Raw genomic sequence first — 27,432 nt, forward strand, 5'->3', positions numbered from 1 at the left:
ATTCTCTAGTAGAAATATATCAGGAGATAGATAACAGTAGACAGATGAGGAGGGGCAGGCCCATGGAGAAAGGTGGAGAAAGTGTGTGGTGTCTCATGATCTAACTCCCTCTCACTATGTCACTGCATTCTCAACCTTTCACTGTGCTCAACATACACACACACACCATTCAAGGAGGCATTAAAAGCATAATCACTACTGTCAAGGCAGAGGTCTTTATGACAAGATGCCAATGAAATACTAGTCAGGTCTATGCACTTAATTATTACAATTATTTACGTACGGCCTTTCAGGACACAAATCCTTCCCAGCAAATTTACAAGAAACATAAAGAAAGATTACTAAAAGCCACATTAACAACATTAAAATATAACACTTCCCGGAGACCCTTCACACGGGGCACATGGTGGCAGAAGGCCCTCTGGCTTGGGGGCAATCTGAGTGGTCCTGGTGAATCCTTTGCCTAGCTAACCTCTTTCTCCTCTAATGCTTTCCAAAGAGCACATGGCCTTGAAGTAAAGAGAAGAAAATTCAGCTGGTGCAGAAGCAGATATGAAACCTGTGGTTGAGCTAACCGCAGTTAGGCCTGCCAAAGGGCGTGATTTGGCCCGTGAGGCCCTTCTTCCCCCAGCCACAGCCACAGCCCCTCCACCTGATGTCTTACAGCTGAGGTGAAGGGAGAGACCAACAACACAAGCGCACACATGCTCCCTATCAGCACAACGTCCAACAAAGAGGAGAGGAGGACCAGGAAGAGAACAGCTCACAAAAAGGGAAGGCAGGCTAATGAAAAACACAGGGTTGATTTAGAACCCTAAAGGAGGCCCAACTGTCTTCAACCACAGGCAGGGAGAGTTAGCTGGAGGACAAGATGACTCCTGCCCCTGGAGAGGTAGCAAAAGGCTTTCTGGACCCTGCCTGGTCTGTAGTCAACCTCCATCCCACATCCCTTCAAAAGCCGACAAAACAAAGGGAGAGAGAGAGGTTGAGCAGAACCACCCACAAATACAGGTAGAAGCAACAGGGAGAAACCCTTTCCACAGTAAGCATCTAGACAAGTCAAATCTTCCAGAACAGGCTACCCCAAGGTCTTCAGACCATCCCAATTGATAACAGCAAATTTGATGGGTGGTGGTGATAGTGAAGAGCAGAATCAAGCAGACATTAAGACAGTACTCCATTAGCAAAGCACACAATGTATGCCATTTGTCTCTGCAGGCCTGTGCATTCCTTTGACTCAGCCTCCAGCTCCAACTCCCAATTCATTTTCATTTAGCACATCTTTTAAAAATCCAGAGTATCACTAAAGCTCACGTTCTCTCCAGAAGTAGTTCCTCTTGTGATTTAACTTTCAGGTGCCGCTCAAAACCTATTTTAATTTTATATCAATGTGGACTGTGGCGAAGGAATGGTGCGGGTGATGTGTTTAACTGAAGAGCAACAGGACGCTTGAATCTTTGAACCAAACTGTAAGCCACATAGATAGGACCTTTGGGACCACAGAAGCTCTGAAGCCTTTCAGATACCACCTACACATATATACAGGTAGCTTTAGAATGCAGAGAGGTGTTAATAAAGCTGAAAAGTGGTGTGTAGCTAAACAGGTTAACACAACATTTTCACTGGGAGAATGTGGGATACACAAAGCCATTGGAAGGATAGGCTTCTTGGGGTACACGTCTGATTTGTCTGCAAGTCTAGTTTTATTTGTTTCCATGTGATTCTGACATATCTTCTAGTCTTACGGATATGGTAAACTCAGCATGGTGCACATACCTGCAGCACCCTGTTATCCCAAATTGTGGAACAATGGAGTCAACAGGAAGCAAGCATGTCACAACACCACAATCGGGTTCCATAGTTTACACTATAGGGGAATCATTTATATGCACTCATTAGTTTTAATACAGTGTACTGAGAATGTAATTAAAACCAATGGCAAAATTGCCTATTTTGTTTCTTGCATAACCAGCTATATTAAGTGAATGCTGTAAGTGCAATTCTCATACTTGTGTGTAGCAGATCTGGCTTAAGTTACTCGCTTTGGAGGTAAATCATGAGAAAACTAATTGTTAGCTACTACTTCCATGACATAATGTTGGCTAACTTGGAAAATATATCTGACCTGTAATTTTTCCATCCATCCAGTGAAAATGAGGGCAGTCAAGATCTGCAGATTGCCTTCCCTTTCCATCGGATAAGAAGCAGTATTATTAGCCAGCTGCATCATATGAGAGCTGTCCAATTCTTCCTTCTTCGCATACGTAACAAGGTCACCCCATGAAATGAACCGTGTTAGGACAACGACACAAGCAGCAAAAGAAGTTGAGTAGACTAACCCACATACACAGTTAGAATCAAATGTGGAGAGGGGGGAATTAATCCACCTTGAGCCCTTAGAGGTAGACTGAAATGTAGGCTAGATTTTTTTTTAATAGTAGTAAGTAAAGCACAGCTAAAAGGTGAGTCTAGTAGGTACAGATAGCATGCAAGAAGGCCAAGAACACAAACTGGTTTGTTTCTTTTTACTGTTTTGCTTGGTTTTCAGAGAAAAGATGCATCTGGTTTACATGAAAAAGGAAGCAGCCAGGGTTACAGGTACAGATAGAGATGTAGGTCAAACATATTCTAGCCATTTTGAAATGAACTAGCAGTGTGTACGTAGATACCGATACAGATTTGCAAACAGAGGCTTCAGCCTTGGTGACCCAGAAAAGCAAGAGTTTGCCTTATTTGCATATTACAAACAAAGTATATTCCACTTGATGGAACTTCTTTCTGGAATATTCAAAGAACTTTCCAGGACACACAACCAGCTTAAATGTTAATAAACCAATGTCAAATCTGGAGATGAAATCAGGTGGCTCCTCACACATTTTATTATTAACTTGGACAAAGTTTTAAAAAGAAATGGATACAATCTAGTCAAAGCTAAGCTGTTTTAAGATCAAGTCACTCTCCTGCTAAACATGCCTGAATCTTTCCCACCAAAATCAACAGGACCTTTTCCTTTTCTGAACTTGTTTGATTAAATTTCAAGTATAAACAAACACACCCCCTCAGACAAATACAGCGTATCATGTGTGAACAAACTCAATTCTCCAATAAAAATGCCCATCAAATAAAGCACCTTTCCATAGATCGTCATGAGAGGCTGGTACTCTTTACCCATGTTCTTTTTGCCATAGCGTATCTAATAAAACTGAATCAAACAGCAAAAAACTTGTCAGACTTCTTGTTATATCTTATCATTGTGGTTTGTTGGTCAATTTTTCCATCTGGAGGCCTCATAATTATTGAAACCAAATTCCATTAAGCTTGTGTTTAGCTATCTCCAAATTTTAGGTATAGTTAATCTTACTGCTGCTATCAGGTGAGTAATCAGTTCAGCATTATGAAACATTTTTTATCCAAAAATTGCTAGAACTCTGGGCAGGATGACCATATACAGAACAGGGAACCTTGATCTCCGATAGTTTGATAGTTGACTGCATTTGTTTCTGCAATCCCTCTTAACAGAAGTGGGTGCATATACCAGTAGTGCAGAAGTTTTTAATGCATGTTTAAGTTCCAAGCAGATGACGAGAGAAACAGAGCTTTACCCTGAATGTGTTCCCAATGAGTACTGCCTATTATTGCACCCAGGACACAATCCCAAAGGGCCTTTAAGGAAGTTAGAGGTTTCATTGAGGTCTAGACCAAAATATTCAACATTTTTGACAGGCCTTTATCCAAATGATCTGTGGTATAAATCAAGTTTTCAAATAGTGTCATAGGTCAGGTAAAGAAACATGTAGAACCTGATGGATGTTAATTCAGTTATATGGAATCTCAGAGTTTCAATTGTGTAAAGAAAACAGCTGTGTTCTGTCCATTTAATTGCTTGCTAAGCTTTTCACTTGCCATTTTATTTAAAGTAATGAATAAACATTTCCACTTCCAGTGAACAAACCCCTTGGTGGCATCCAGGGCTAAAATGGCTATAGGCATTGGATGATTTTGTCCAAAATTAATTACATTCAACATTAGGCAACTGAGTGTTGTCAGGTGAATTCTATAATAATGATGAATACAGTTAGATCACAGCCCATCTCTTTACCAGGATGTTTAGTACAGGCATTTATTTAAAGTACGGGGTGATGTGGTTCAAAATCCTTCAAAAGTTTAGGAACCGTAACAATTTTCAAAGTATCTGGTATTTGCCTGTTGCTTGATTTGTTTAAAAATAAAGAAGCCAATTGGTCTTGGAAGGTTTTAGAGAAGGCAACAGTTTAGCCATCTGGCACAGGTGGTTTAAATACATTTCATTTTCTTAATGCCCACTTGAGGTTCTTCAATAGAGAGGAGTTGGTTTACCATTTTTCTATGATTAACTGTGGAAGAGATATTTTATCTATAATTTAAATTAATTAATGCTCCTCTGGCCATTGCCTTAAGAATTTCCTCTGGTGGCCTTTCGACAACTGCTGATTTGTAGTAATCCTGAATCCATTTCCAGTGGATTATTTTCCCAGATCAAAGAAGTGAACAAAGGAATATGATCAAAGTGTGCATCTTCCCAATATTGGAGGAGTGGGCACAAAAGGACATCTCTGAGATCAAGAGGTAGGCTATAAGAAAGTGTCCTATTAACTGGAAAAACAAGTGTAATCATGTTTCTCTTGGTGGAAGTTGTATGCATCATATAAAAGTGTATTTTTTCAATATTTAATATAGCAGAGTTTCAGTAGAGGGTGAGTATTTTCCCCTTTAAGTATTTTTTTTCTTCTGTCAAAATATTCATTTAGTATGAAATTAAGATTGTCTCCGATGACCATCTATTCCTGTTTAAAGGATTCTTGCTGTGAAAAAGTGTATTTTTCAAAGAGTACTTGCTGTTTATCGGGGCAATACACTGAACCTGTAGTTAACCACTTCCCACAACTGTTGGCATGTACCCATTTGTCCCATACAAGTAACAACCCACCACCCACAACTTCCCCTGAAACTCAATGAGTTCCATTCATCAAAGGGGAATCAAAGGGGAGGGAAAAAATCCCCACTCCACGGGTCTAACAGTAAAGAAGTTAGCGCTGCAGTTTTATGCAGAAGTTAAAATGATTGTTTATGCAATGTCAACAGAATGGTCACATAAAACCCCAAGCTGAGCAGGATCCATCAGGGATAGGTTCTGGCCATTTCTTCTTTGGGGAAAACTTTTTGTCTCTCTGCCACTAGGTCAAAGCTCTCTTGATCTGGATCCCTGCTTTCTTCAGCAGCTTCTCGTGTTCACTGCTCCAATTTAAACTGCAATTCCAAATGCTGCAAAAGCTTTCTAGATTCCAGTCTGGATTACTATTAATTTACAAGGGTAGCCCTAAATCTCTGCATTAAGTCATTTCTTTTACCAAGTATTTGGGAAAACGCACTACAACATCCCTAGCGTTCTTCCCCTTTTTTTTGTTTGGAACAAAGTGAACCGTGTAGGTTTTCTATATCCCCAGGTTAAAGATTCACCTCAGAAGCAGCTGACAGATCTGTGCTATAAAAGCTTCTTGCAAACTTTGCTCTCCAGCTTCCTCGTGGAATCCCCCTGGCCCTAATATTCAGGCAGCAATCCTGATCCTGAATGTCTTCTAGCTGTAGCTTTAAGTCAATTTGTGGGAGTTTCATTACCTCAATGGCGGCTTTGTTCTTCAAGCTGAGTTCCATTGCCGTGCTTGCTGTCACTGAGATCTCTGCTAAGTTGCTTGCCTATTTAGCAATGTCACCTCTAAAGAGTTGGAGGACTTCATCCAATTTCTGATGAGGTTAGGAGACAAGGGTTGCCATGGTGCTGGACTTGCCCTGCTCAGGCTCTCCTCTATATCCATATTTTTCCTTCCTAAATCTCATTCTGGAGTAACTTTGGGAGGCAGAAATGATGGGAAAAGTAGGAGTCGAAATATCTTTTTTGTTCCCATGCAGCCTATGTGGCATATCATATCTGGGAATCTTTTCTTTTTTCTAGCATTCATACCTAACAATTGCATACTTAATACTAATAATCCCAGGGCACAGAGGGATTATTAGTCTTAAATATGCAATTGTTAATCAGGGTTCAGACACCAACTTGCAATGATGATTTCGCCATCCTCTGAATTTACAATTTCTATTTCATTTACAGAAAACAAAGTTGGCAAAAGGTCAGGAAAGCAACACAGGCTTGAAGCCCATTCAACATCAAGTCTCACTGGCTTGTATCAAATCTGGATGATGTAGATATAAACACATTTGGTTCTTTTAAGTAAAACTGGTGTAACATTCAAGAATAATCAGCAGGTCACTACCAAGAAGAATAAACAATTGCTCCCTCCTTTTCTTATTTAAAAACACTCACTGCTTTTAAAATGGAATGGGGATTAAGGTATTTACAACTCTGTCGCTTAAAACTATGCAATGTGAATACACGGCAGCCTTATTACACGTACGCTGAGGATTCAAATGTCACTCATATGGAATGAACACCCAGCAAACAGTGCACTGGAAACCAATCCAATTGTTATGTGCAGTGTAATTCTTAATCTCTAAAAGCAGCATAATCACATATGTTGCCAGTCGTTGCCAAATTCAACATTCGGTTTTTCGTGCAGCCCAAAGGAGAACTTAAGCCCACCCCTCACTCACATTGAGATAAGATATTAAAATTTACTCCCTGCCCCTTACCAACTTCTAAACATGGGGTGATATAAATGCTTCCTACCAGCTCCTATTACAGTATGCAGAAATGACCCAGGAATTCCTGTGGTTATCTGAAACTAAGTTTAATACACAGGGTCAAAGGAGATCTTGTGTTCAAGTAACCATGGGTTGTCCCAATCTCACTTTTCTTAGTGCAGGGGAATGGACATTCAAACAACTCTCACCATAACTCTGGAAATTACTGAGAAGTGCCAAAATTTGACCAGGTACATTAGAAGCCCCACTTGTTTAAACATATATTCATAAAAGACTAGTTTTTAACAGTGCGTAGCTAGCGAATTATTTAACATGAACATACTAAGAGCACCTAACAGGCATGCACAGAAAAATACACATCCAGGGAGGAAGAGATTTAACACAACAGCTAACCTGAAATTTAGCTACACAACTCGAACTGCAAAAGGTGTACAGTATTCCATCAGGCATTGTGGCTTGATATTGAGGTAAACAGTTTCGCTTACAAAAGTGGCAAACAATCCCCATACCTAAAAGAAAAATGTAGTTTACAGATAAAATAAATGCACATGTACAAGGTTATGAATAACAAGTTGGCATTTTTCAAAATCTGCATCAATGGCTGTGTTCATATAATCTTATCTTGGCTAAAAAAACTGAGTATTTTAGCTGGGAATTCAGCCTCTTTGCTACTCAAGCAATCAATCCAGGAAATCTCTATTTTCCTACTTTACTTGAACCAGGAGACTACGGTTACCAGCTTTGGAAGACACCAAGGTGTTCTGAAGTTAGAAACTATAGTTTCTTGGTTCTGATGAAAACAGAATCTATGGTTAATTACAGGCTTCCTAGTTTACTCACAGTGTTGAAGGAGGAACAAATGAGCCATGTATCATCTTGTTCATATCATGGCATTGTAAGATGATCAGATAATCATCTGAACCAGGCCAATGTGAAAGTTTGTTTTTAATTACAAACACTTTTTGTGTAAGTCATGCCTCAGTGTATTATTTTGGTGGGGTTACAAAAAAAAGTACTTGCACTTCTTCAAACAAATTCAACCTATTTTTAACTATCTCCATCTATTTTGCAAGGAAGAACACAGACTGCACTTTTGCTAACAATGTGTGTTCTTTGATCATGACTCCAACAATATTCCTCTGTCATAAAATAATAAAAGCTTTGCAATGAATTTAAGACAAAAATAGATGCAGTGGAAGAATTAAGAGCACACTTTTTCATTATAAAAGTTATAGCTAAATATTAAAAGTCTAAAGGCATCAATTTTTATAGCTTTTGTATGTGACCAATAAGCATAGTTAATGTTATTTTACGTGCTAAATCTAATCTAGGCATCAACTAATTTAAAATAATTTTTCCCCCAAAGGAAAATCAGACAGAAAGCATAAGTGAAACAAGAGTCTCCTACTTCAGAAAATTATCTTATCATCATGGACGAAAACATGCCAACCTTTTCACTTACTTTCTGATTTTGCATGTTTTGATTTGTGTGTGTTCATGCATGCAGTTGAGCAGTATGGCTCCATGTGTCCATTAGGTCCTATGCACTGTGTCATGTCAAAAAACCTGCACTCAACTCTGCAACCAGTACAAGCTGTTAATTTGCCATATTTCTAAAAAGCAAATAATGAAAAAGTAAAAATAACATTAGTGATGACTCAATCAGATTGTCTTATTACAATAGGCATACAGGAACTTTATAGTATCCTCTCAAAAGCTCAGCTACTGTTTACAGCAAGGCCAAGTCACCACACACAGGATCCCTATCCACATGTATTTTACAGAATGTAGAACCCACATACAACAGAGATAGCACCCACCCACCCCCGTCTATGCCAGTTCCAACTCATGAACATGCACTCAACATAATTTGGAAATTGTGTCTGCTTATGCGGAGCAATATGCATATAGGCCTGCCCATGCTATTTTTATTCCAGTATTTTCATGGGCAAGGATGACAGGACTTGGCTTCATGCGTGCAATCTCCATGTGAATGCAAAGCAGTTGGTCCTGGGGAGTGTTTTAAGAGTTGGTGATGGATTCTATATACTTCTGAGGTCCATGTGAACTTGAGGTTCATCTAGTGTTGGCATTTAAAGAAAACACATTCAATCAAATGTTACAAGAGAATTTAAGTCCTAGAAGAAATCCTTAGCACGGGCTGGATCTTATATTCTCCACCCACTGTAAGCCAAATGTGAAAAGTCACAATGAAGCAAATTGACCCATTTTTGCCCACATGGATGATCAGCTGCTGGGACTTAGATGGGGTGCAGAAGACTTCAGTCTGAATGTCAGAAAAAGAAGATGAAAAATATCCTAGCGTAGGAAGGAACGAAAAAGTGGACAAATAAAGAAGGACCATACTTTCTGCCACAATAAGTAAGTGTCCTGTAAAACATGCCTTATATATAATCTTGTGTCAGGTTGAATCCTGACAAGACAGAAGTACTGCTTTGGGGGGGACGGGGACTGGGACTGGGACTTCCTAGTCCTGAATGGGGCAACTGTGCCCCTGAAGGAGCAGGTGTGCAGGCAGGTGTGCAGTCATTTTGGACTCACAGCTGTCCATGGAGGTGCAGGTCAATTCTGTGTCCAGTTGTTTACCAGTTCCATCCAGTAAGCAATATTTACTTTCTCACAGAAAATATAAGAACTAAGCTTTCCCCCTTAATGTGGGGTGGTGATTTTGCACTCATCACCTTGAAATAAATTTTCTATATAGAAAAGATGATGCAACTGGTGCCTTTAGTGCTGATGTCAAAAAAGTTACAAGTGTAACCTTTTAATGCAGCTTAACATCTGACTTTTTAATGCAGCTTAACATCTGACTTGCGTCTGATCTCTGCGAGCAGAATTCCACTTCTGCAACAGTTTCACCTTTCTCTCATTCCCATCCCCTGACCCAATTTGCCTCTGAAGGCTGATTTTACAGGTGTGTGGGAGGCCACAAGGGGAAATGAGAGTTCTGTTCCAAAAACATAAGTCAGTTGTGCTAGCAAAACAGGAACGTTGGATACCGCCTATTATGTTTTGGACGAGTAAGGAGGAAGAAAAAGACACCAAGATTCCAAGAATCCCAAGAGTGCACAGTTGGAAGGGACACAAAGGGTCATCAAGTTCGTCTCCCTGCAACGAAAGTCCTATCTGCCACAAGTCTGTACTCTGTTTTTTAAAGTCATCACAGCTAACGGCCACCGCATCTTGTGGTAGCAAATTTCATAAATTGCAAACTGTGTGAAAAAGTACTTCCGTCAGTCCTGAAATTCCTTCCAGTCAACTTTAATTGGATGACCCTGACTTCTAATATGGAGAGAAAACTATCCAGTCTGCACACCAAATATGACTGTGTAAACCTTGATCATGCCTCTCTCCTACTCATATTTTTTGAAACTAAAAAGTCTAAAACAATGTAGCCTTTCTTCACAAGGACGGGGCACTACTTCCTAATTATTTTGGATGCCTCGCCTGTCCTTTTTCTAGCTAAATAATACACTTTTGTGAGATACAAAGAGAGGAACTATGCATAGCTTCCCAGACAAGAACACACTTTTTACTGAAAAAAATTATTAATTTTTTTATCACCTACCTAATCTCTGTAACATAATTTGCCCTTTTCACAACTGTCATACACTGAAATAACATTTACTATAACCACTGGCTAATTAGGTAGGAAATGATCAAAGGCAGTTAATTATTTAGGAGGAAATTCAGTTATAACCCAATATGAACCGACTGACTTGCATGTAAGGGAACCATGTCTAGAGGGGACAACAGACATGCTTCATTTTCCTACCATGGGGTAGCCAAGATGGTTCCCCCGTCAGATGTTGCTGGACTAAAGCTCCCATCCCTGACCACTAATCATGCTGGTTGGGACTGGTGGGAGTTACAGCCCAGCTACAACTCGAAGGCACCATGCTGGGTACCCTGCCCCATCCTATCAAGTACTATGGGAGCAACTCACAGTACCATGTGAGTGATTTCTGCCTCTGCAACAGGAGCCTCTAAAACAGGGGTCAGCAAACTTTTTCAGCAGGGGGCCGGTCCACTGTCCCTCAGACCTTGTGGGGGGCTGAACTATTTTTTTGGGGGGGGAAATGAATTCCTATGCTCCACAAATAACCCAGAGATGCATTTTAAATAAAAGGACACATTCTACTTATATAAAAACACCTGGCAGGCCCCACAAATAACCCAAAAAATACAGTTCAGCCCCCCACAAGGTCTGAAGCCTTAGTTTGGGGATCCCTGCTCTAAAACCTGCTTTCGCTCTGAAGTTTTTCCCACCAAGAAAAATGACAGGGAACAATCAAACCTAAACCTTAACTTGATCAGTGGAAAATATGATCTTATTTGAGTCTTCTTTAAATACTAATCAACATGTTCTAGACTTTCTTCCACAAAATGCAGCAAAGTTTCAGATTCATTTAATGCCTGCATGAGTTTGCTTAGGCAACCCACGAAAGAGAAAGTCTTCCTTTAAGATTAGTCAGTCACTGTAGTACTGCTGGTGATTAATGGGGAATTTAGCTAGAACAGCCATGATTTCTTATCTGTACTGAGGATGTTCTGAAGCAGTCTCACAAGGCCATCTGCTGGCAGCCTTGCTATCTGAAAGTCGATTTACAGAAGCTGCCTAAATAGTCTGGAGAAAAACTGCTTGTTTTCTTGCTAGACAAGTGGTTTCTTTGAATTAAGTAAGATAGGAATTTAACTGTGTTTTGTACAGAAACACACCTTTGAAACATGCAGAAGGTATTTCCATAACCATTCCTTAAACAGTACATCCTCTAGCTGAAAAATCAAGTCTTTCACTAAAAGGAAGGGGCAAGATCTCTTGGGATTTGGAGAAGCAAAGGGAAGCAGAGGTTGGTGGATAGAGCAGCTTTTCATTCTCAAGGCGAAAGCTCCTCTGCAGTCCTAGAGTCTTGGGGGCATGAGGACAGCACTCTAAGAGGAAATGTTCCATTAGAAGCGACTCATTCCTGTGGGGCTAACATATATCCTGTCGCAGTGAGAATATCCCTATGGGGGCAGGCTCCTTGTTGTAGCCAATTCGATCATTAGAGACCAAGATACCTAGATTTCTGGTGGATACACACACCACAGTGACTTGTCTGCCTGGTATGAAGGTTGCCGTTTGGCGGAGTACACTGAGTGGGAACCAATGGTCCACACTGGAACCACTGACACAGGGGAAGTAGTCATATGGTCCTGGAAGTCAAACTTAAGTTGCAAGGCAGGAGATTGAAAGTCAGGGCCTCCAGCAGTCTTCTCTGAGATAGTACCTGTCCCACATGCAGGGCCACCAAGGAAACAAAACTGTCTGAAATATGTAAATGAGACAGCGGCATAGGGCATGGGTGACTGACCCGTGGCCCTCCAGATACTGCTAAACTATAACCCTCATCAACCAGTGACCAATGGCCAGGAATGATGGGAGTTGCAACTCAACTATTCTGGTGGGCCATGGAATAGTAACTGCTTGTATAGGGAGTTTAGACTTATTAGCCACTAGGGAACATTTTGCTACAACCAAAACTGTAGATTGAATCAAAATGCTAGTGCTTAACAGCAAGAATGTGGTAAAGCAGTTTTTATACTGACCCCTTGGGGAAAACCAACAGGAGCTGTGAAGCATCAGTTTCAGGATCCATCACTCCAAGGAAATGAGGGTGAAGATGTTTTTGATGACCCAAATAGGAGTAGGGTGGAAGTAGGTCATGCAGAGGGGAAGGAGAAACTTATTGATCAGCTACTGCAACTGTTGCGGTCAAGTCTGTTTCTCCCTTGCTCTGCCCAATGGACTCCACTGTAAAATACAGTGCCGGCACAACAGAATCTTTCCTCATGGAAAATAACCAATGTGCATCCTCAGTTCAGTTGTTTGTACTAAACTTTTAATCTTCATGAAATGGCTATAAATCACCCAGGTCCACTTCTTTTTATCTGAATGAAACATGGCAGTGGCCTCCTCTAAAAAAGCATCTTCGATTTGTAATGGAATAGGATGCGGGTGAATAAGCTGAAGTTCCATCTAGCCACAACAGAAATGATGGTTGGAAATTTGAACAAGCAGTAATCTGGGAAACTGCCTGTTCTGGAAGGGGGGGTCATATCACTCATGTTTGCAGTTTGGAATGCATCTGAGTCCTCCTCAGTTCCAGGATACCTGGGATGTGGAAGTGGTCCAAAATGCTTTTTAACAGTCTGGGCTGGTAGGCGAACTGTAAAGACGGTCCAGAAACTTCAATAGGTCCGTACATTGATGGATTTGTGCCACTATGATTATAACACTTATTTTGAAACAACTTCATTGGTTACCATGATGTTTCTGACACTAATTTAAGGTGCTGGTAACCTTTAGTATCCAGAATAGTATGAATCTCATGGGCAACCTTTCCCTTTTGAACCCATAATTAAGACTGGCTAAGGAAGCACTGACTCTTATACCAGTGGTTGCTGACATTAGATTGACATCTATAAGAGACATAGTATTTAGTGTGGTGGCTTCAGAATCATGAAATCCCCCCCCCCAATGATATGGCATGCCTCTTTCTGGTGTAAACCACCTTACATTTAAGCACACTTCTGAAAGGCTAGATGAGGGTTCTTGGCTATCTGTGACATAGAGGGGAGTGAAACCTCATCCAAACCAGATTGAGCACCACCTAGCTGGGCAGACAACCCCCCCCCCCAACAATACTCATGTCTTCCCTGTATCAAGTCTCAGTTTACTGGCTCTCATCCACTACAAACCCAAGCACTGCTTACAATTCCCACTGCCTCACCTGGATTAGATGAAAAGGAGATGTAAAACTAGGAATCATCAAAGTATCGGTGACACCCAATCACCAATCAGCTCACACTCCCCAGATGATCTCTCCCAGCCACTTAGATGTTAAATGGTATAGGGAACATGTAGTAAAAAATACCAGAGAACTTTGTGTGAAAGTAAGACACTTTCCCATGGCCTTTTCACAGTTAATTTACTTTGCTTTGTGGGACCCACATCTTTTGTTGAATCTATGTTCTCCTTTTTTTTTGTCTGAACAATTTTACTTGTTTTTATAACTGTATTGTAACCCACACTGCAATCTTGCGGTAAAGGGTGGATAATAAATCTTATAAATACAGCAAAGAAGCATATGAATGTTTAGTTAGATACACAGAAGAGCTTTTGGAAGCAGAAACAGTTAGCTGTGGTGAGAAGATTAAAGGAAGGGGGAAAGTTGCTTACTAAAGGAACGAAAGGAAAAAGGGAAAAAGGTACAAGCAGAATACGAATTAAGAATTCAGGTGTTACTTTTAGGGCTCACAGATCTAATCAGCAAATAAAGTTACAACTCTCTTGCAAGACTAATTTTGACATCTTTAGAAGCATCTGACTACAGAAAATACCTATTCTAATCTATGTATTTGAATTTCAAGTAAATTAAGGCATTAGGCTGTTTCATCTCTGTTACATTACTGTTTTGTGTGCCTTGAAGATTAATATTATTTACTCATTCAAGAAGACACATGGCATCTTCATTAGAGCATTCCTTCTTTTACCACATTTCACTGTTGCTGCATGTTCCTTTCCTCAAAATGAAAAGTCTACCTTTTGGCAACGAAGTTTACCAGTTTGATTCTATACAACTACCTCCTCTGAAAAGCATGACAGATAAGCGCTAACAGTTACAAGTAGCAGTAAAGAAAGGAGCAAAAACTAAAAGGACATGCCCTGATTTATCAACCACCAACGAAAAAGAGACAGAAATCATTGAGGTTTAGCTACCATAAAGCAATGCAAACAAAACATGATGAGTCAATTACAGACAGCAGCCTAAACTGCCATATTCTGTTTGTGGTCTAAGTGCTGTATCATGAATTACTTTGCCAGATACAGTATTAAAAATATTTAACCCATGTGCACTGCAGTGTGTGTGATGATGGAGTAACTTTTCCATTCCAAATACACCAAAACGAAAATGCATTCAGCAAGGCACACTCACTGTTTGTCTATAATTCTACCAAGACACGTTGAATCATCTTTATAGCATCACTTCTGCAGCACATGCAGGTCCTGGATTTCTTGGAGGAACTGCCTCTCCAACCTATCACCTAATGACCTGGTATTTTTAGACACTTTCTGCATTTCCTTTTTCTCCACCCCCACGTTTTCTGCTCCGTTTAGATTCAAGGGCTGAGGAAGCAATCTGCATGTGGTGTGCGTTTGTGTTTTGGAGATAAACTTGATATTACTTTCCTCTAGGCCTGCTGGATTCTGAACAGACTCCTGGACTTTTAACAACTGCATGGCTTCTTCTCAATGACAAATATGGGAAAAAGGAATCAAGACAAAATGTACATGGCAAAGTTCTCCAGTAAAGTAGCACAGGAAAAAAAACCCTGCGTAGTGCAAGACCAATGCAGCCCTAGGTTTCTGTTACGTTGCAGCAATGCTTTCGGGCCTACAATAGCTGGGCATCAACGATACAAATGGTTGGGCCAGTTGAACTCATGTTATCATAATTGAGCTTCTTTCATTTAATTATTTATTTGCTTCTTTCCATATCTTCTTAAATACTGTGTTGTCTTCCACATTTAACCTTCATTTGTTTCTTCATATTTTTTTTTATTTTTATAATAAAGGGTCCCATGCAAGATTTAACATTCTGAGATCTTGGGCAGCCTGGTAGTGAAAGAACTCTGACAGACCACAGAGGGTTCTAAGCCAGGGGTCAGCAACTTTTTCAGCAGGCGGCTAGTCCACTGTCCCTCAGACCTTGTGGGGGGGGGGGGCGGACTATATTTTGAAAAAAATAATGAAAGAATTCCTATGCCCCACAAATAACCCAGAAATGCATTTTAAATAAAAAGACACATTCTACTCATGTAAAAACACACAGATTCCTGGACCGTCTGTGGGCCAGATTTAGAAGGCGATTGGGCCAGTTCCAGCCCCCGAATCTTAGTTTGTCTACGCATGTTCTAAGACAGTCAGAAAACACTGTACTTAGAGCTAAAGTTCTGACTCCATGTAAGCCGGCATCATTCTGGGCTCAAGAGAGAGGAAGAGCAGTAAGTAAATAAGCCCTTGTCTGTGGACTACTGCATCTTCAGATAGCCCCCGAGCCCATACAGAATATAAAGCAAAGTATTGGAGGACTTTCCTAAAGCAAATATAGTGGCAGAAGCATGTTAAGATTCTGCTCGCTTCTGCACCTTGATGTGGCTATACTGAAAGCACAAGGTGGAAGGACAAGTTTGCTAAGCAGCAAACTGGCATTCCTAGGCCTGCAGATGTCCCATGACAGTTTGAAATGTAACCAATGTAAATCTACTGCCACATAGCAACCCGTCCCTTCTTCTCATGCATTCCAGTACAACCATGTGAAAGGAAGTATGCCTTCATCTTCCAAGCACTTTCCTCACATGGCACCCATGATGTGGGAAAATATGTCAGCCCTCAAAGAACAACCAAACTAAAATAATGGTCTCTAAAGTCAAGTTGTAGGCACTTTCAAGCTATTTATCCATTAATTCTGTGTTACTAAAGACTACCATAATAAAATTGCACAGGAAAATGTTGAGAGAGACCAGAACGAGTGGGAACTGAAACAACTACTTCAAAAAAGTTATTTGTGGAAAAATTATTTATTTAAACAATATGTTAAGTAGGTACAAATATTATGTCTATCAGTTTTCCTACTACATAAAAATCAAATATTTGTTAATACAACTTTTATAGTAGCAAAAAGCAAAGGCAGTTTTGCATAGCCTATTGCGTTTAGGCGGTATTCAAGCTAAGCTTTAGGCACCAGACCAAAAATTTCAAAACAAATGTTTCCAAACGATTGTGCTGTTTTAATATTAAGTGTGAAAATATTTAAACATATTTAACAATACTCACTTATAGTGCCCATAGTTGTTTGCTAATATAAGGTATAGTTGTGTTGATTTTTAAGTCAAAAAAGTTAAATACTTAAGATGCAATCAGTTTACATTCCTTTATAGTAATTTTAAAATCAGAATAAAGCTATTTCATAAAATGCTAGACAGAGGGTCCACTACTATGGTTCCATCCTTCTACAGTGAAATGCCAAGTAATATGTAGGTTATGCTTACATAGACCCCCCTCCCAAGCCACCAATTTATCAACCATTCTAAACTATGAATTTAAAGCCAAAGCACCAATCTCTTGGTTATTTTTTAAAAATATAGAAGTATCTTAGCTTTCTCCATAACAAACCATTTACAATCCAACAGAATGATCCATCCCTTTCCTACACATGTGAAGGGTCCCCAATACACCACTAATACACTCTCCCCCACCTGGGCCTTGCACTACTGCATATGGAGCCAGGCACACTACAAAATGCCAAGGCATTATACCCGCAGTGGGAAGACTGTAAATATCTCCCATAGCCAGAGAATAATCTTCTCATGCAAGCTACTCACTCTTGGACAACAAACAGCTTATGAGCGGCCACAAGGAGGACTGAAACCACTAGACTCATTCAAGGGCCTTTAATTGCAGATTAATGGCCAAGCACATAACAGGAGAGGGATTTATCAGGTTCCAAGTTTTATATGCACCTAAATATTTGCCCCCACAGCCTTCTACATAAAGTTAAGCTGATATTCTAAACTATTCATCCATCCCCAAATAAATTCTAAAATATAGGTCCCAAAAATAAAAACTGATTCAAATAATATTTTGTAATTTCCTCTACATATACCACACCACCTCACCCTCTTGAAAAAAAAACATATGGGATGATATGTCAAAAATAGCATGAAGTATCTATACAGGTGAAAAAATGTACATGTCACAATAAACTGATAAGATACAGAGTTGTTATTTGATCACAATTCCATGTTCACTTGGAATTTCAGCAATGCATTATTGATTGTGTGGGAAACTCCCATGTTATTCTTGTATCTTTTGGGTTCCTTCATGAAATCTTATTCAAGGCTTCTCCAAGTTTCTCCGTGGCTTCAGTGTGTGCCTATCATTTTTAGTATCTTGAATAACCTATTTTGACCCTTTTGTTTTGCTGCATAATAAAACAACAAGGCCCGTGTTATGTTTCTAGAAGTGCTGTTTACATATTATAAAATATATATAAGTAGCATCTTAACATTAAGAACAGGACAGGCTAATACAAAACGAGATATAATATAGAGTATTTTTTATTCAGTATAAAGCCTCTCTACTTTAAGAGACTAATAGTTACGTTGTTCCAAGAAAGGAATAGAAAATTCTTCCACACAGTTTAGAATCAACCTAAAAAGCACCTTGATGAAACAATACATTGGCCTGGATCCTGTGTAGAACATGCACACGAATAGTTGCACAAGGAGAACACCCTGCCCCTCTCAAGCCCTTCCAGAAGGTCGAAGGGCTTTCAAGACCTGAGCTTCGGGACTGGAGACTACAATGAGAGAGGTTTGGGAGAAATTGTGTGAAGGCATTCTGAGTTATTGTGAGTAAGGAATGAAAAATCCCATATGTACTACCCCTGATGCTCTTTGGACATGTCAGCTGTCATGTTGCTTCAAAGAGTCTGTTATCACAGTCACATATGCAGCAACTGGAGGGATGGGACAAAAAAATCCCCACTCCTTTTGAAGAACCAGCTAGCTACAGCTAGTTACAGCATGTGCTTTAGGGATCCTTAATGAGAAACATATGCAAGAAGGCATATTTTGTTGGCTGATCTTTTCTTAATTTTTTTAAACAAGTGGAAATCTAACATACAGGGCCAAAATCCGCATGTTAAGATGAACACATGAAATATAGCTTTATTGTGGAAATATGTTTGCCATATCATAGACATGCCTCCAAATGCATGAAAAAAAGGCCAAGGTTGAATGTGGAGGTACTATTTCAACCAACATGGGAGTTTCGTGTCCTCAGTTTCACTTTTAAAATAAGGAATATGCTTCTAGATTAACAAATGTACACTACTTGTAATACCAAGTATGGTTTCAAAGTAAACCGGTTAAACAATTTTAAATAAGCTATCACTAAATGGCAATGGAAGATAAAGAGTTACCTGTTTATATTCACTAACGCAGTTTTGGCAACAGAATCTTTTCGGCTCTCCATCAACCATGAGGATATTGTTTGCTGCTCCTTTACTTGGCAGGTATTCCCCACAATGCTCACAACAATTCATTATTAAGCCATTTGCCATTCGGTATCGATTGAAGCAGTGGTCACTACACAGCTTATGTGTCATATTTTTAAAGCTAACCTCATGACGGATCTAAAAGGGGGGAAATCAATTTTACTGTATTGAGTTATAATTAGCCAGATAACAGCTTTTAAACATAACTTTGGATTACAAAATGTAGAAAAGGCAATTTCAGAAATGCAAGCTGCATTTGGTACTTTTGAAACTTAAAAAACAAAAACAAAACAGGAGCAGAAGATGCTACGATACAATTTGACTGTAAAATATCTGACTGGTAAATATTGGTAACTATTCAGTACTTGACTGAGTATAAAAAACCCAGAATGAAATAAAATGTGTTTAGTAAACTTTCACATGCAAGGCAAAATATATTCTGTTTTACAATGTATTCAATCACCACAGAAATTTAGTAACTCTCAAAAACTTTTCAAAGATTGGAAACGAATACCCTCTTCTATGAGAAATATTCCATTTTCCATATACAGTATATTCCTGCGTATAAGACTACTTTTTAACCCAGGAAAATCTTCTCAAAAGTCGGGGGTCGTCTTATATGCTGGGTCGTATTTCTTATATGGCGAGTATATCCCAAACTCTATATTTTAACTGGAAAAGTTGTGGGTCATCTTATACGCCCAGTCGTCTTATATGCCGGAATATATGGTAACTAATATTCACAGAATAAGCTGCACTATGGGCAAATGTGAAGAAAAATGAGTTTTACGTGTATATTAAAAGCACAAAGGAAGAGCAAAATGCAATATATTTCCTCCTTGCCTCAGACACTGACAAAGTTGAACCACACATTACATGCATTATTTCTATCTTTGCAAAGAAGGAAAATGACAGAGACTAATGGTAATGACAAGAGTAGAGACTACCACAAGTTGTAACTAAAAAGAATCAAATAATACTTAATCTAAGAAAATTCAAGTCTGTGAAGGATGCAAAAATGCAACCAACCAACCTGAAAAAGCTAGGTAAATATTTTTCATTTCCTAGCTATCATATGAGAACGTGTATGCTGCAGAAGACTGAAGAGCATGACAAGTGGCTCAAGTGAAAATTCTGCCCACATAAGAAATATTGGTGAGAAATATTACCTAAGTAATTTCCTGAGAAACTCAAATAATGTTATATTAGTGTATAAATGAGGGATGGGAGAAACAAACAAACAAACCTCTGTTAGTTTTCCACAAATAGTGCATCTAGACTTATTTAAGATTCCTTTTGAGGGATTCTGTTTGTCTTCATAGAAGGACAAGCATGACGTACTGCAAAACTCCTGGAAGGACTCACTTGAATCAACCTGAGCAACAATGGTACCTTTCATTGTTGTTATGTCTCTGAAAGATAAGAAGGGAATGTCCTCTAAATATTAGGAGCCACCACAAAGTACAATAGTCACAGATTGTACAAGACTTAAAAGTCTGAACAAAAAACTGGGGACAATTTGATATTATCAAGAGCCCCCTCCATCCCACCCACCCCAAAATGGGAGGGGGCATCCCATTGGCTGCTAAAAATGATTTAATGTGACACACACAAGAAGGAACAAGCTGTGCAACCAAAGACAACGCTTTCACTTCTTCAGTTAAACACAACTTTGGTGTCATCCAAATCCCTGCTTGTGGTTAGCATTAAAAAGGTAAAGGGACCCCTGACCATTAGATCTAGTCGTGACCGACTCTGGGGTTGCGGCGCTCATCTCGCATTATTGGCCCAGGGAGCCGGCATACAGCTTCTGGGTCATGTGGCCAGCATGACGAAGCCGCTTCTGGCAAACCAGAGCAGCACACGGAAACGTCGTTTACCTTCCCGCTGTAGCAGTACCTATTTATCTACTTGCACTTGATGTGCTTTCGAACTGCTAGGTTGGCAGGAGCTGGGACCGAACAACGGGAGTTCACCCCGTCACGGGGATTTGAACCGCCGACCTTCTGATCGGCAAGCCCTAGGCTCTGTGGTTTAACCCACAGCGCCACCCGCATCCCATGTGGTTAGCATTAACTATGCTTAATTTTTTTAAGCCAGCTTCAGAAAACATGGTTTGAAGTTAGCCAACCACAGTTCGTGTTAACCAGTATTTTATGGCTGACCTGACAGATTGCAATTTAAAGTGGAATCCTTCAAGTTGTTCTTCTAGGCTGAGAGGGAGAATAGGGAGGAGCATGCAAGCCCGAGGTTTACTTCAGCTCATTCCTGGTCCCCTCCAGATGTTTTTGACAACAACTTCCATCACTCCGATCACTAACCATGCTGGCTGGAGCAGACAGTTCATGTACAAAACTGCTGGAGGGTACCACATTGGCCATCCCTGCTGTAGATTAAGGAGCAGTGCAAATAATGGTTTGCATATCAAATGCCAGTCATTTCTCCTTGAGTATCAGGAGCTATGTACACACCTTCTCATCTTGCTGTGAAACATATATTCATGTATCATGGACACCTAATGCAAACTATGGATAACAGATCCTGTTTCTTTGTAAATTAGTGTGAAAACGCAGTTCAATCTGTTTATGAAATTATTTTGCCATAGATGCAGCTGTAACGTAAAGCCACGACTTGTGGTAGGAAAGAGGGATAAATTGCTTTGCGGGGCTGGGGGTGGAGTCTCCCATTTCACAAACCACAATTTAAAAGGAATTAGTCTTATATCTACATCAGTGCTCAACAGTGGTGAAAATGCAATGAAGAAAATGGCAAAGTTTATTTGTAAAAGTATTATTTGGAGACAAGTGGAATACCATGAGAAGCAAAAATATAAATTATAAACAGAAACACCATAAAGCAAACGTTTGTTGTTGTTTAACAAAAGGGAACGGGAGCACATTTAATTCTTTTGTGCTATAGCTGCTCATTGCTCACCAGATACCCACAAACCTGAGGTCTCACCTCTTGTACTGAAATATGCATAAGCTAAGCCCTATTAATTTAAGTGATTTTACTCTAATAAAACAAGACAGCTACCTAGCTGCAGACAGCTAATGGATCAACAGATAGTTACAATTCTTCTCTCTCAGTAAACCTAACAGCTTCAAAAGCAAAGTTATACATTTTTAAATTACAAGTAGATGTCAAAATCAATTTATCTAAGATATCTAACTGTCCAACATGTCTTGATGCAGCAGTTAATATTGTTTAGATGGCTAACTGAAAAGGGTTTCAAGAATATTAATACACTGGATTTAATCATGTTTCATTAACAAAGCAAAGCAGGACTTGGCACCACCCAGACCTCACTGCTAGCACTAAAAAATGTGTACAAATTAGGCCAAAATGCTTATTCCTTTTTAGAACTGTTTATACACCCACATCATTAGTGCCAAACAGCATTCTTTGTGGATTCCAGAAGAGGAAAGAGTAAACAAACCTAAACTAAGATGCTAAGTAATAAGAAATTTAACTAGGTTTGTTCCTCTTTCCAAGTCTCAGTATTGGCATAGGACTATATTATACAGAGAAAGGACTAAACATGTGTGTGATAAGGAGAAAACTTTTTATACAAACCACCTTAATTTTAGTTATTTTATATTGTTTCATGTTAATTGCTTAGAGGTTTTTGCTGATTAAGCGTTATATAAATTTTGTTAGCTAAATAATTTCCCATCTCCCACTGCAAACAAATCATGGTTTGTGCTTAACTATACAGTAGTACCTCGGGTTACGAACACGATCCGTTCCGGATCGCGGTTCGTAACTCGAAAAGGTCGCAAACCGAGTGCGCGCTTCTGCGCATGCACGGGACGCACGCGCACCGAAAACACTTCCGGGTTTACGGAGTTCGTAACCCGAAGTGTTCGCAACCCGAGCAGGTCGTAAACCGAGGTACGACTGAAGTTTGCTTCTAGCAAGAAGACCCTTCAAAATGGGCTAATGATTTGGTCATTACATCTGAACCAACTCAATGCCTATCAGTTTTCATGACAAATATGAACAAGAATAAGTTGAAAGAAGGTAACTCATTCATGTCCAGGATAAACTGCTTTGAGGAGGGTGTGTGTGTGTGTGTGTGTGTGTGTGTGTGTGTGTGTGTGTAGACACACACATACACACACAAAAAAATGATCAAGTAGTGCATTTATTTTATGAAATAAATAAATGAATTAATAAAAATAAAATATTTTACTGAGTTCTTGGAACATTGAACAGGAATACTGATCACATTGACAAGGATCAAGCAGTAAGATTTAACCCTTACTTTTTGCACATAACACAGAGTTTCTTTGGAGCTGGTTTATGCGAGAATGATGAAAGGCAGGTAGTGGAACAAAAAAGGTGAACTGATCCTTTCCGCTGATATGCAGTCTGGCCCTTCTGCAAAGGTTTCTTGCAGTTAGCACATGTGACTTTAACCTGCTTAGAAGGCTGCTGTTGTGTAGGAGGTTGGAAGACTTGTTTTGGGAGGGATGCCACCGGTGACAGAGAATCCACACCTGGTTGTTTCTGATTCCTTGGAAAAGAAGCTGACTGAGATATCCAGGAATCTTAAAGAGACAAAATATATAAAGTTAAAAATTAAAAATTACTTCTCAATATGACAAGAAATTTGACAGTGAATAATTATATTCTATTCCTAGCGTAGGTAAGGGGAGACCCACTCAATTTCACCAAAAGGCTAAATAGTAAGTGTCCGTAAAATAAAAAGATGTTGGGATGCAACAACGCCTATACTGCATAATAAATATTTACAGATCACCACCTGCTAGTCATGAGAATAGCAATAGAATGCTCTTGTCTTCAAAATTCCAACACAATGCTCCGGAGAGCGGTGAATGTGAAGACATTTTCCTACTCTGTGATAACCGACTTTGAAGATGTAACAGAGTGGGTGGGGAAGACAATATCAGAGTTGGGAAAACCTTTTTCAGCATTCACTTCTGAGGACCAAATTCCAGCGGTATTTTTTGAGAAACTCAAATAAATCATTAAAAATCTATCGAAGTTAGTACACTTCTTCACTGAGCAAGGCAAGTTACCTAAGCAAACAAAGTTGGGGGGGGAACACTCCAATTCAGAAATATGGTCTATTTTTCTTGTACTAAACAAACTAAAAGCCCACTCCTGACAGGTGCTGTTTGACTGTCTGAATTGTAACTTCAGCAACTGAATTTAGTGAGTACAGTAAATCAGGTTGCAGAATTTTATTTACAGTATGAGCAAAACCTGGAAAACCATTTGACTCAATCAACTGCACCAAGTGCGGTTCAGGCAGCAAAAAGATAGTCAGCTATTAAGATTCTCCAAAGTGTGCCCTTAGTTACGATTTGTACTCATTGTCATTACCAGGGTGTAATACACATGAGCAGGTAAGTGTCAGATATGAAAGGAATAAAGCCCTGATTCGATGTGTTTTAGATTCCAAGTGGCAATTGTTTTTTAAAAAAATCTTTCCAAACTTTTGTCAGAGGCTTCCATGGCAGCGAAGACATTGGTATCTAGGCCACATTGTGCTGTATACCAGATCAGAGCGGCATGTGTCTACATTTCATACTCAGGTATCAATATTCAAATACAGTATCAAATTTGAAAAAAGTAGTAGTCGTTAGCTGCAAAAATGACAAATATTCTGCAAAATGTAGAGGAAAGAACAGACATAGCTGCCAAGTTTTCCCTTTTCTCACGAGGAAGCCTATTCAGCATAAGGGAATTTCCCTTTAAAAAAGGGATAACTTGGCAGCTATGAAGAACAGAGAAAGCTACTGATTTCTGCTAATTACGGTACTTTTGTTATGTTTTAATTACATATTTAGGCTGTCACTCCAATGATTATGCATACATACACACACACGCACACAATTTTATTTGTATGCCGCTCAAGGTGGCTTGCAAGATGAAGAAAATATGTAATTACAACATAACAAAAATGGCCATAAATATCAAAACGTACACAACCAAATCAAACAATTTCCACACAAAACATATGATCTAATTTTTTAATGGTATTTTGTGTTTTAACTTCATGCACAATCATGATATTTTATACAGCGCTATAGAAATTTCAATAATTTGCCATTTAGAAATTGAGATGATAAGATAAGTAACTGGTAAATGACAAGCTGTGTCATGATATTGTATTTGAAGAACTGAAAATATTATTAGGAGTAACTGGACTTCACTATCTTAAGGAACTGAAACTTCTCATATACAAATAGATCAGTATTTATTTAATAACACACTTCAACACTTAACTTTGGACATTATCATAGAACCCTAACCCATCTCATCTATCATTCATGTGACATGAAAACAATCTCTGTAGATTGTCCTTGGTGAAACAAAACCTATATTCTGCAGTGTGGATGAAAACCTTTTTAGACCCACATCACATTAATCAGTGAATAGCTCTAGAAGCACCCTGAAACAAACAGCAAACAACAAAACCAAGACAATAAAGACAACAAACTACTCAATAGATGAGAAGAAAACAAGGACAATGTTTGCCCGAGAGCAAGGACATCATCTCTGATGATGCCTGTGCCAAAAGGTAGTGAGCTGGAAGGTGGGGGCCATGCCCCCCTGAACATGCACACTGAGAGCAGGGGGAAAAGCTCACCCAAAAACCTAGCTCTAGAAAGTTCTGAGCAATCTGCATATGCACAGCACCCATTTGTGAAACCATTTGTTTTGCTACTGGCTTAGAAATCTTGGTTTGAAAAACCCACCTTGTTTTCAACTATTGTTTGGCAGTACAAATAATCCCAGCATCTTTTCATAACCATGGTTTGTGACCACTCCTCTAAAATGCTGACTAGTCTACAAAGTCACGAGATAAGAACAACTGAAAAATCCAACACTGGGAGAAACTTAACCATGGCTTACCGCTATATGTCAGCCAAGCCTCTGTGCCCCAACACTGCATATTACTGACACCTAATGAAGTAGTTTACATTTTTTATATGGGGTGTCTGTGTAGCCATTTTGGCCACATAATGGTGGGAAGTCTTCCTGGAAGTTCAGAAATTAATAAAATAATAATAATACCACCCACCCATCTGGCCCAGACACTCTGGGCAGCTTACAGAATATATAAAAACATAATAAAGCATGAAACATTAAAAAATTAAAATCCCCTATCTGTAATTACGTTTAGACACGGATTTGCACTTTTATAAGCAGGTTGTCCTAATATGGCTTTTAAGGTGTAGTAGTTGTTGTTTAGTCATGTCCGACTCTTCATGACCCCATGGACCAGAGCACACCAGGCACTCCTGTCTTCCACTGCCTCCCGCAGTTTGGTCAAACTCATGTTAGTAGCTTCGAGAACACTGTCCAACCATCTCGTCCTCTGTCGTCTCCTTCTCCTTGTGCACTCAATCTTTCCCAACAAATTTTCCAGGGAGTCTTCTCTTCTCATGAGGTGGCCAAAGTATTGGAGCCTCAGCTTCATGATCTGTCCTTCCAGTGAGCACTCAGGGCTGATTTCCTTCAGAATGGATAGGTTTGATCTTCTTGCAGTCCATGGAACTCTCAAGAGTCTCCTCCAGCAACATTAAGTACATGGAATCTGGAAAGTTGCTCACCGAGTGGTATGAGGACAGTATAGTAATTAATTAAAACCCCCAGAGTGAACTTAAATGATGAAATTGGACAATGAGGAAGGGAGCTTGCCTCCAAATCAAAAACTATGGGTTTTCCATTCTGGTTTCAAGAGGAAACACTAATAACAGTTGCCAACTAGGATTTTACATAAACCATGATTAGAGTGGAAGAAAACCCATCCACAGAAAGGAGGTAAGGAATGAGAACTCCATGAATCTGCAGTATTTTCATTGTGGTTGTTGGCATCAGTCTGACTCGGGAGTCATTGGAGGAATGTGCCTTTGGGGGTGTAAAGTCGAACTGTTGGAGAGTTACAGCTCCCGCTATGGCTATAGAGATTGATATGAGAGGCATGTTTTATTGCAGGTGAGGCAGATGTAGGCATCTGGTTTTGTTGCTACAGGTGCACCATGGTACTGCTTCTCTCTGTGCTGCTTCTATCAGTCATTCATCCTCTGGTCACTGCTGTGGATATACAACCTGCCTAACTTTATTTTCATAAGATTACTTTTTTCTAGAGAAAACATTACAAAAACTGCTACTTGAGAGAAGACTGGCTAGCTCTTCCAAACAGTTAGACACATGTGGGAAATGGGTCCTTCATTAGCCAAACTATAATTGGTTATCTTTAAGTATTAGCCACAGTTCCAGATTGTAAAAATAAAATAAAATACAATGAAAAATGTCTCATTTTAATTCATTTAATTTAATTTACTCCTATGTAGAAATGACTGTGTATGATATTTAATAAGGAAAATGGGAGATGTCTTTGTTTGGTCAAAATGACTTCAGTAGAATACTGCAGTCTTGAGTTTAGCACAAAATGTTTAAAAGTTGGGGTGGCAGTCTGGGAGCAATTTAAAATTTTTAATATTGGCTCAAAGGCACTATGAAATGAACCTTTGAATGAACCTCAGTGTTTAAATCTAATAGCATCTAAAGTTAAAACAGCCAAAGTTAAAATAATTCACCATTTCAGTGGGTAAGATAGAATAGTATTTGA

At 39.4% G+C, this 27,432-nt stretch overlaps 1 protein-coding gene across 21 annotated transcripts in view; it reads right to left on the reverse strand.

Moving 5' to 3' along the window:
- ZMYM2 (zinc finger MYM-type containing 2) overlaps positions 1 to 27,432 on the reverse strand; it is a 62,595-nt gene that overhangs the window by 16,223 nt on the left and 18,940 nt on the right. For 13 of the 21 annotated variants that reach the window (XR_015949695.1, XR_015949693.1, XR_015949696.1 and 10 more), the window contains 5 exons: positions 23,089 to 23,374; positions 20,068 to 20,233; positions 18,747 to 18,959; positions 8,159 to 8,309; positions 7,090 to 7,205 (listed from right to left, as the gene is read on the reverse strand). Coding sequence is in view for 17 of the 21 variants with exons in the window: in XM_035114264.3 (XP_034970155.1) it covers positions 7,090 to 7,205; positions 8,159 to 8,309; positions 18,747 to 18,959; positions 20,068 to 20,233; positions 23,089 to 23,374 (932 nt within the window). In the remaining 4 variants the exon portion in view is untranslated. The remainder of the gene's footprint in view (positions 1 to 7,089; positions 7,206 to 8,158; positions 8,310 to 18,746; positions 18,960 to 20,067; positions 20,234 to 23,088; positions 23,375 to 27,432) is intronic. The other 8 variants (XR_015949694.1, XM_088668300.1, XM_035114268.3 and 5 more) reach the window with 1 other exon arrangement.

Source organism: Zootoca vivipara, chromosome 4 (genome assembly GCF_965207765.1).
Source record: "Zootoca vivipara chromosome 4, rZooViv2.hap1.1, whole genome shotgun sequence".
In the NCBI taxonomy this organism is placed as follows: domain Eukaryota; kingdom Metazoa; phylum Chordata; class Lepidosauria; order Squamata; family Lacertidae; genus Zootoca; species Zootoca vivipara.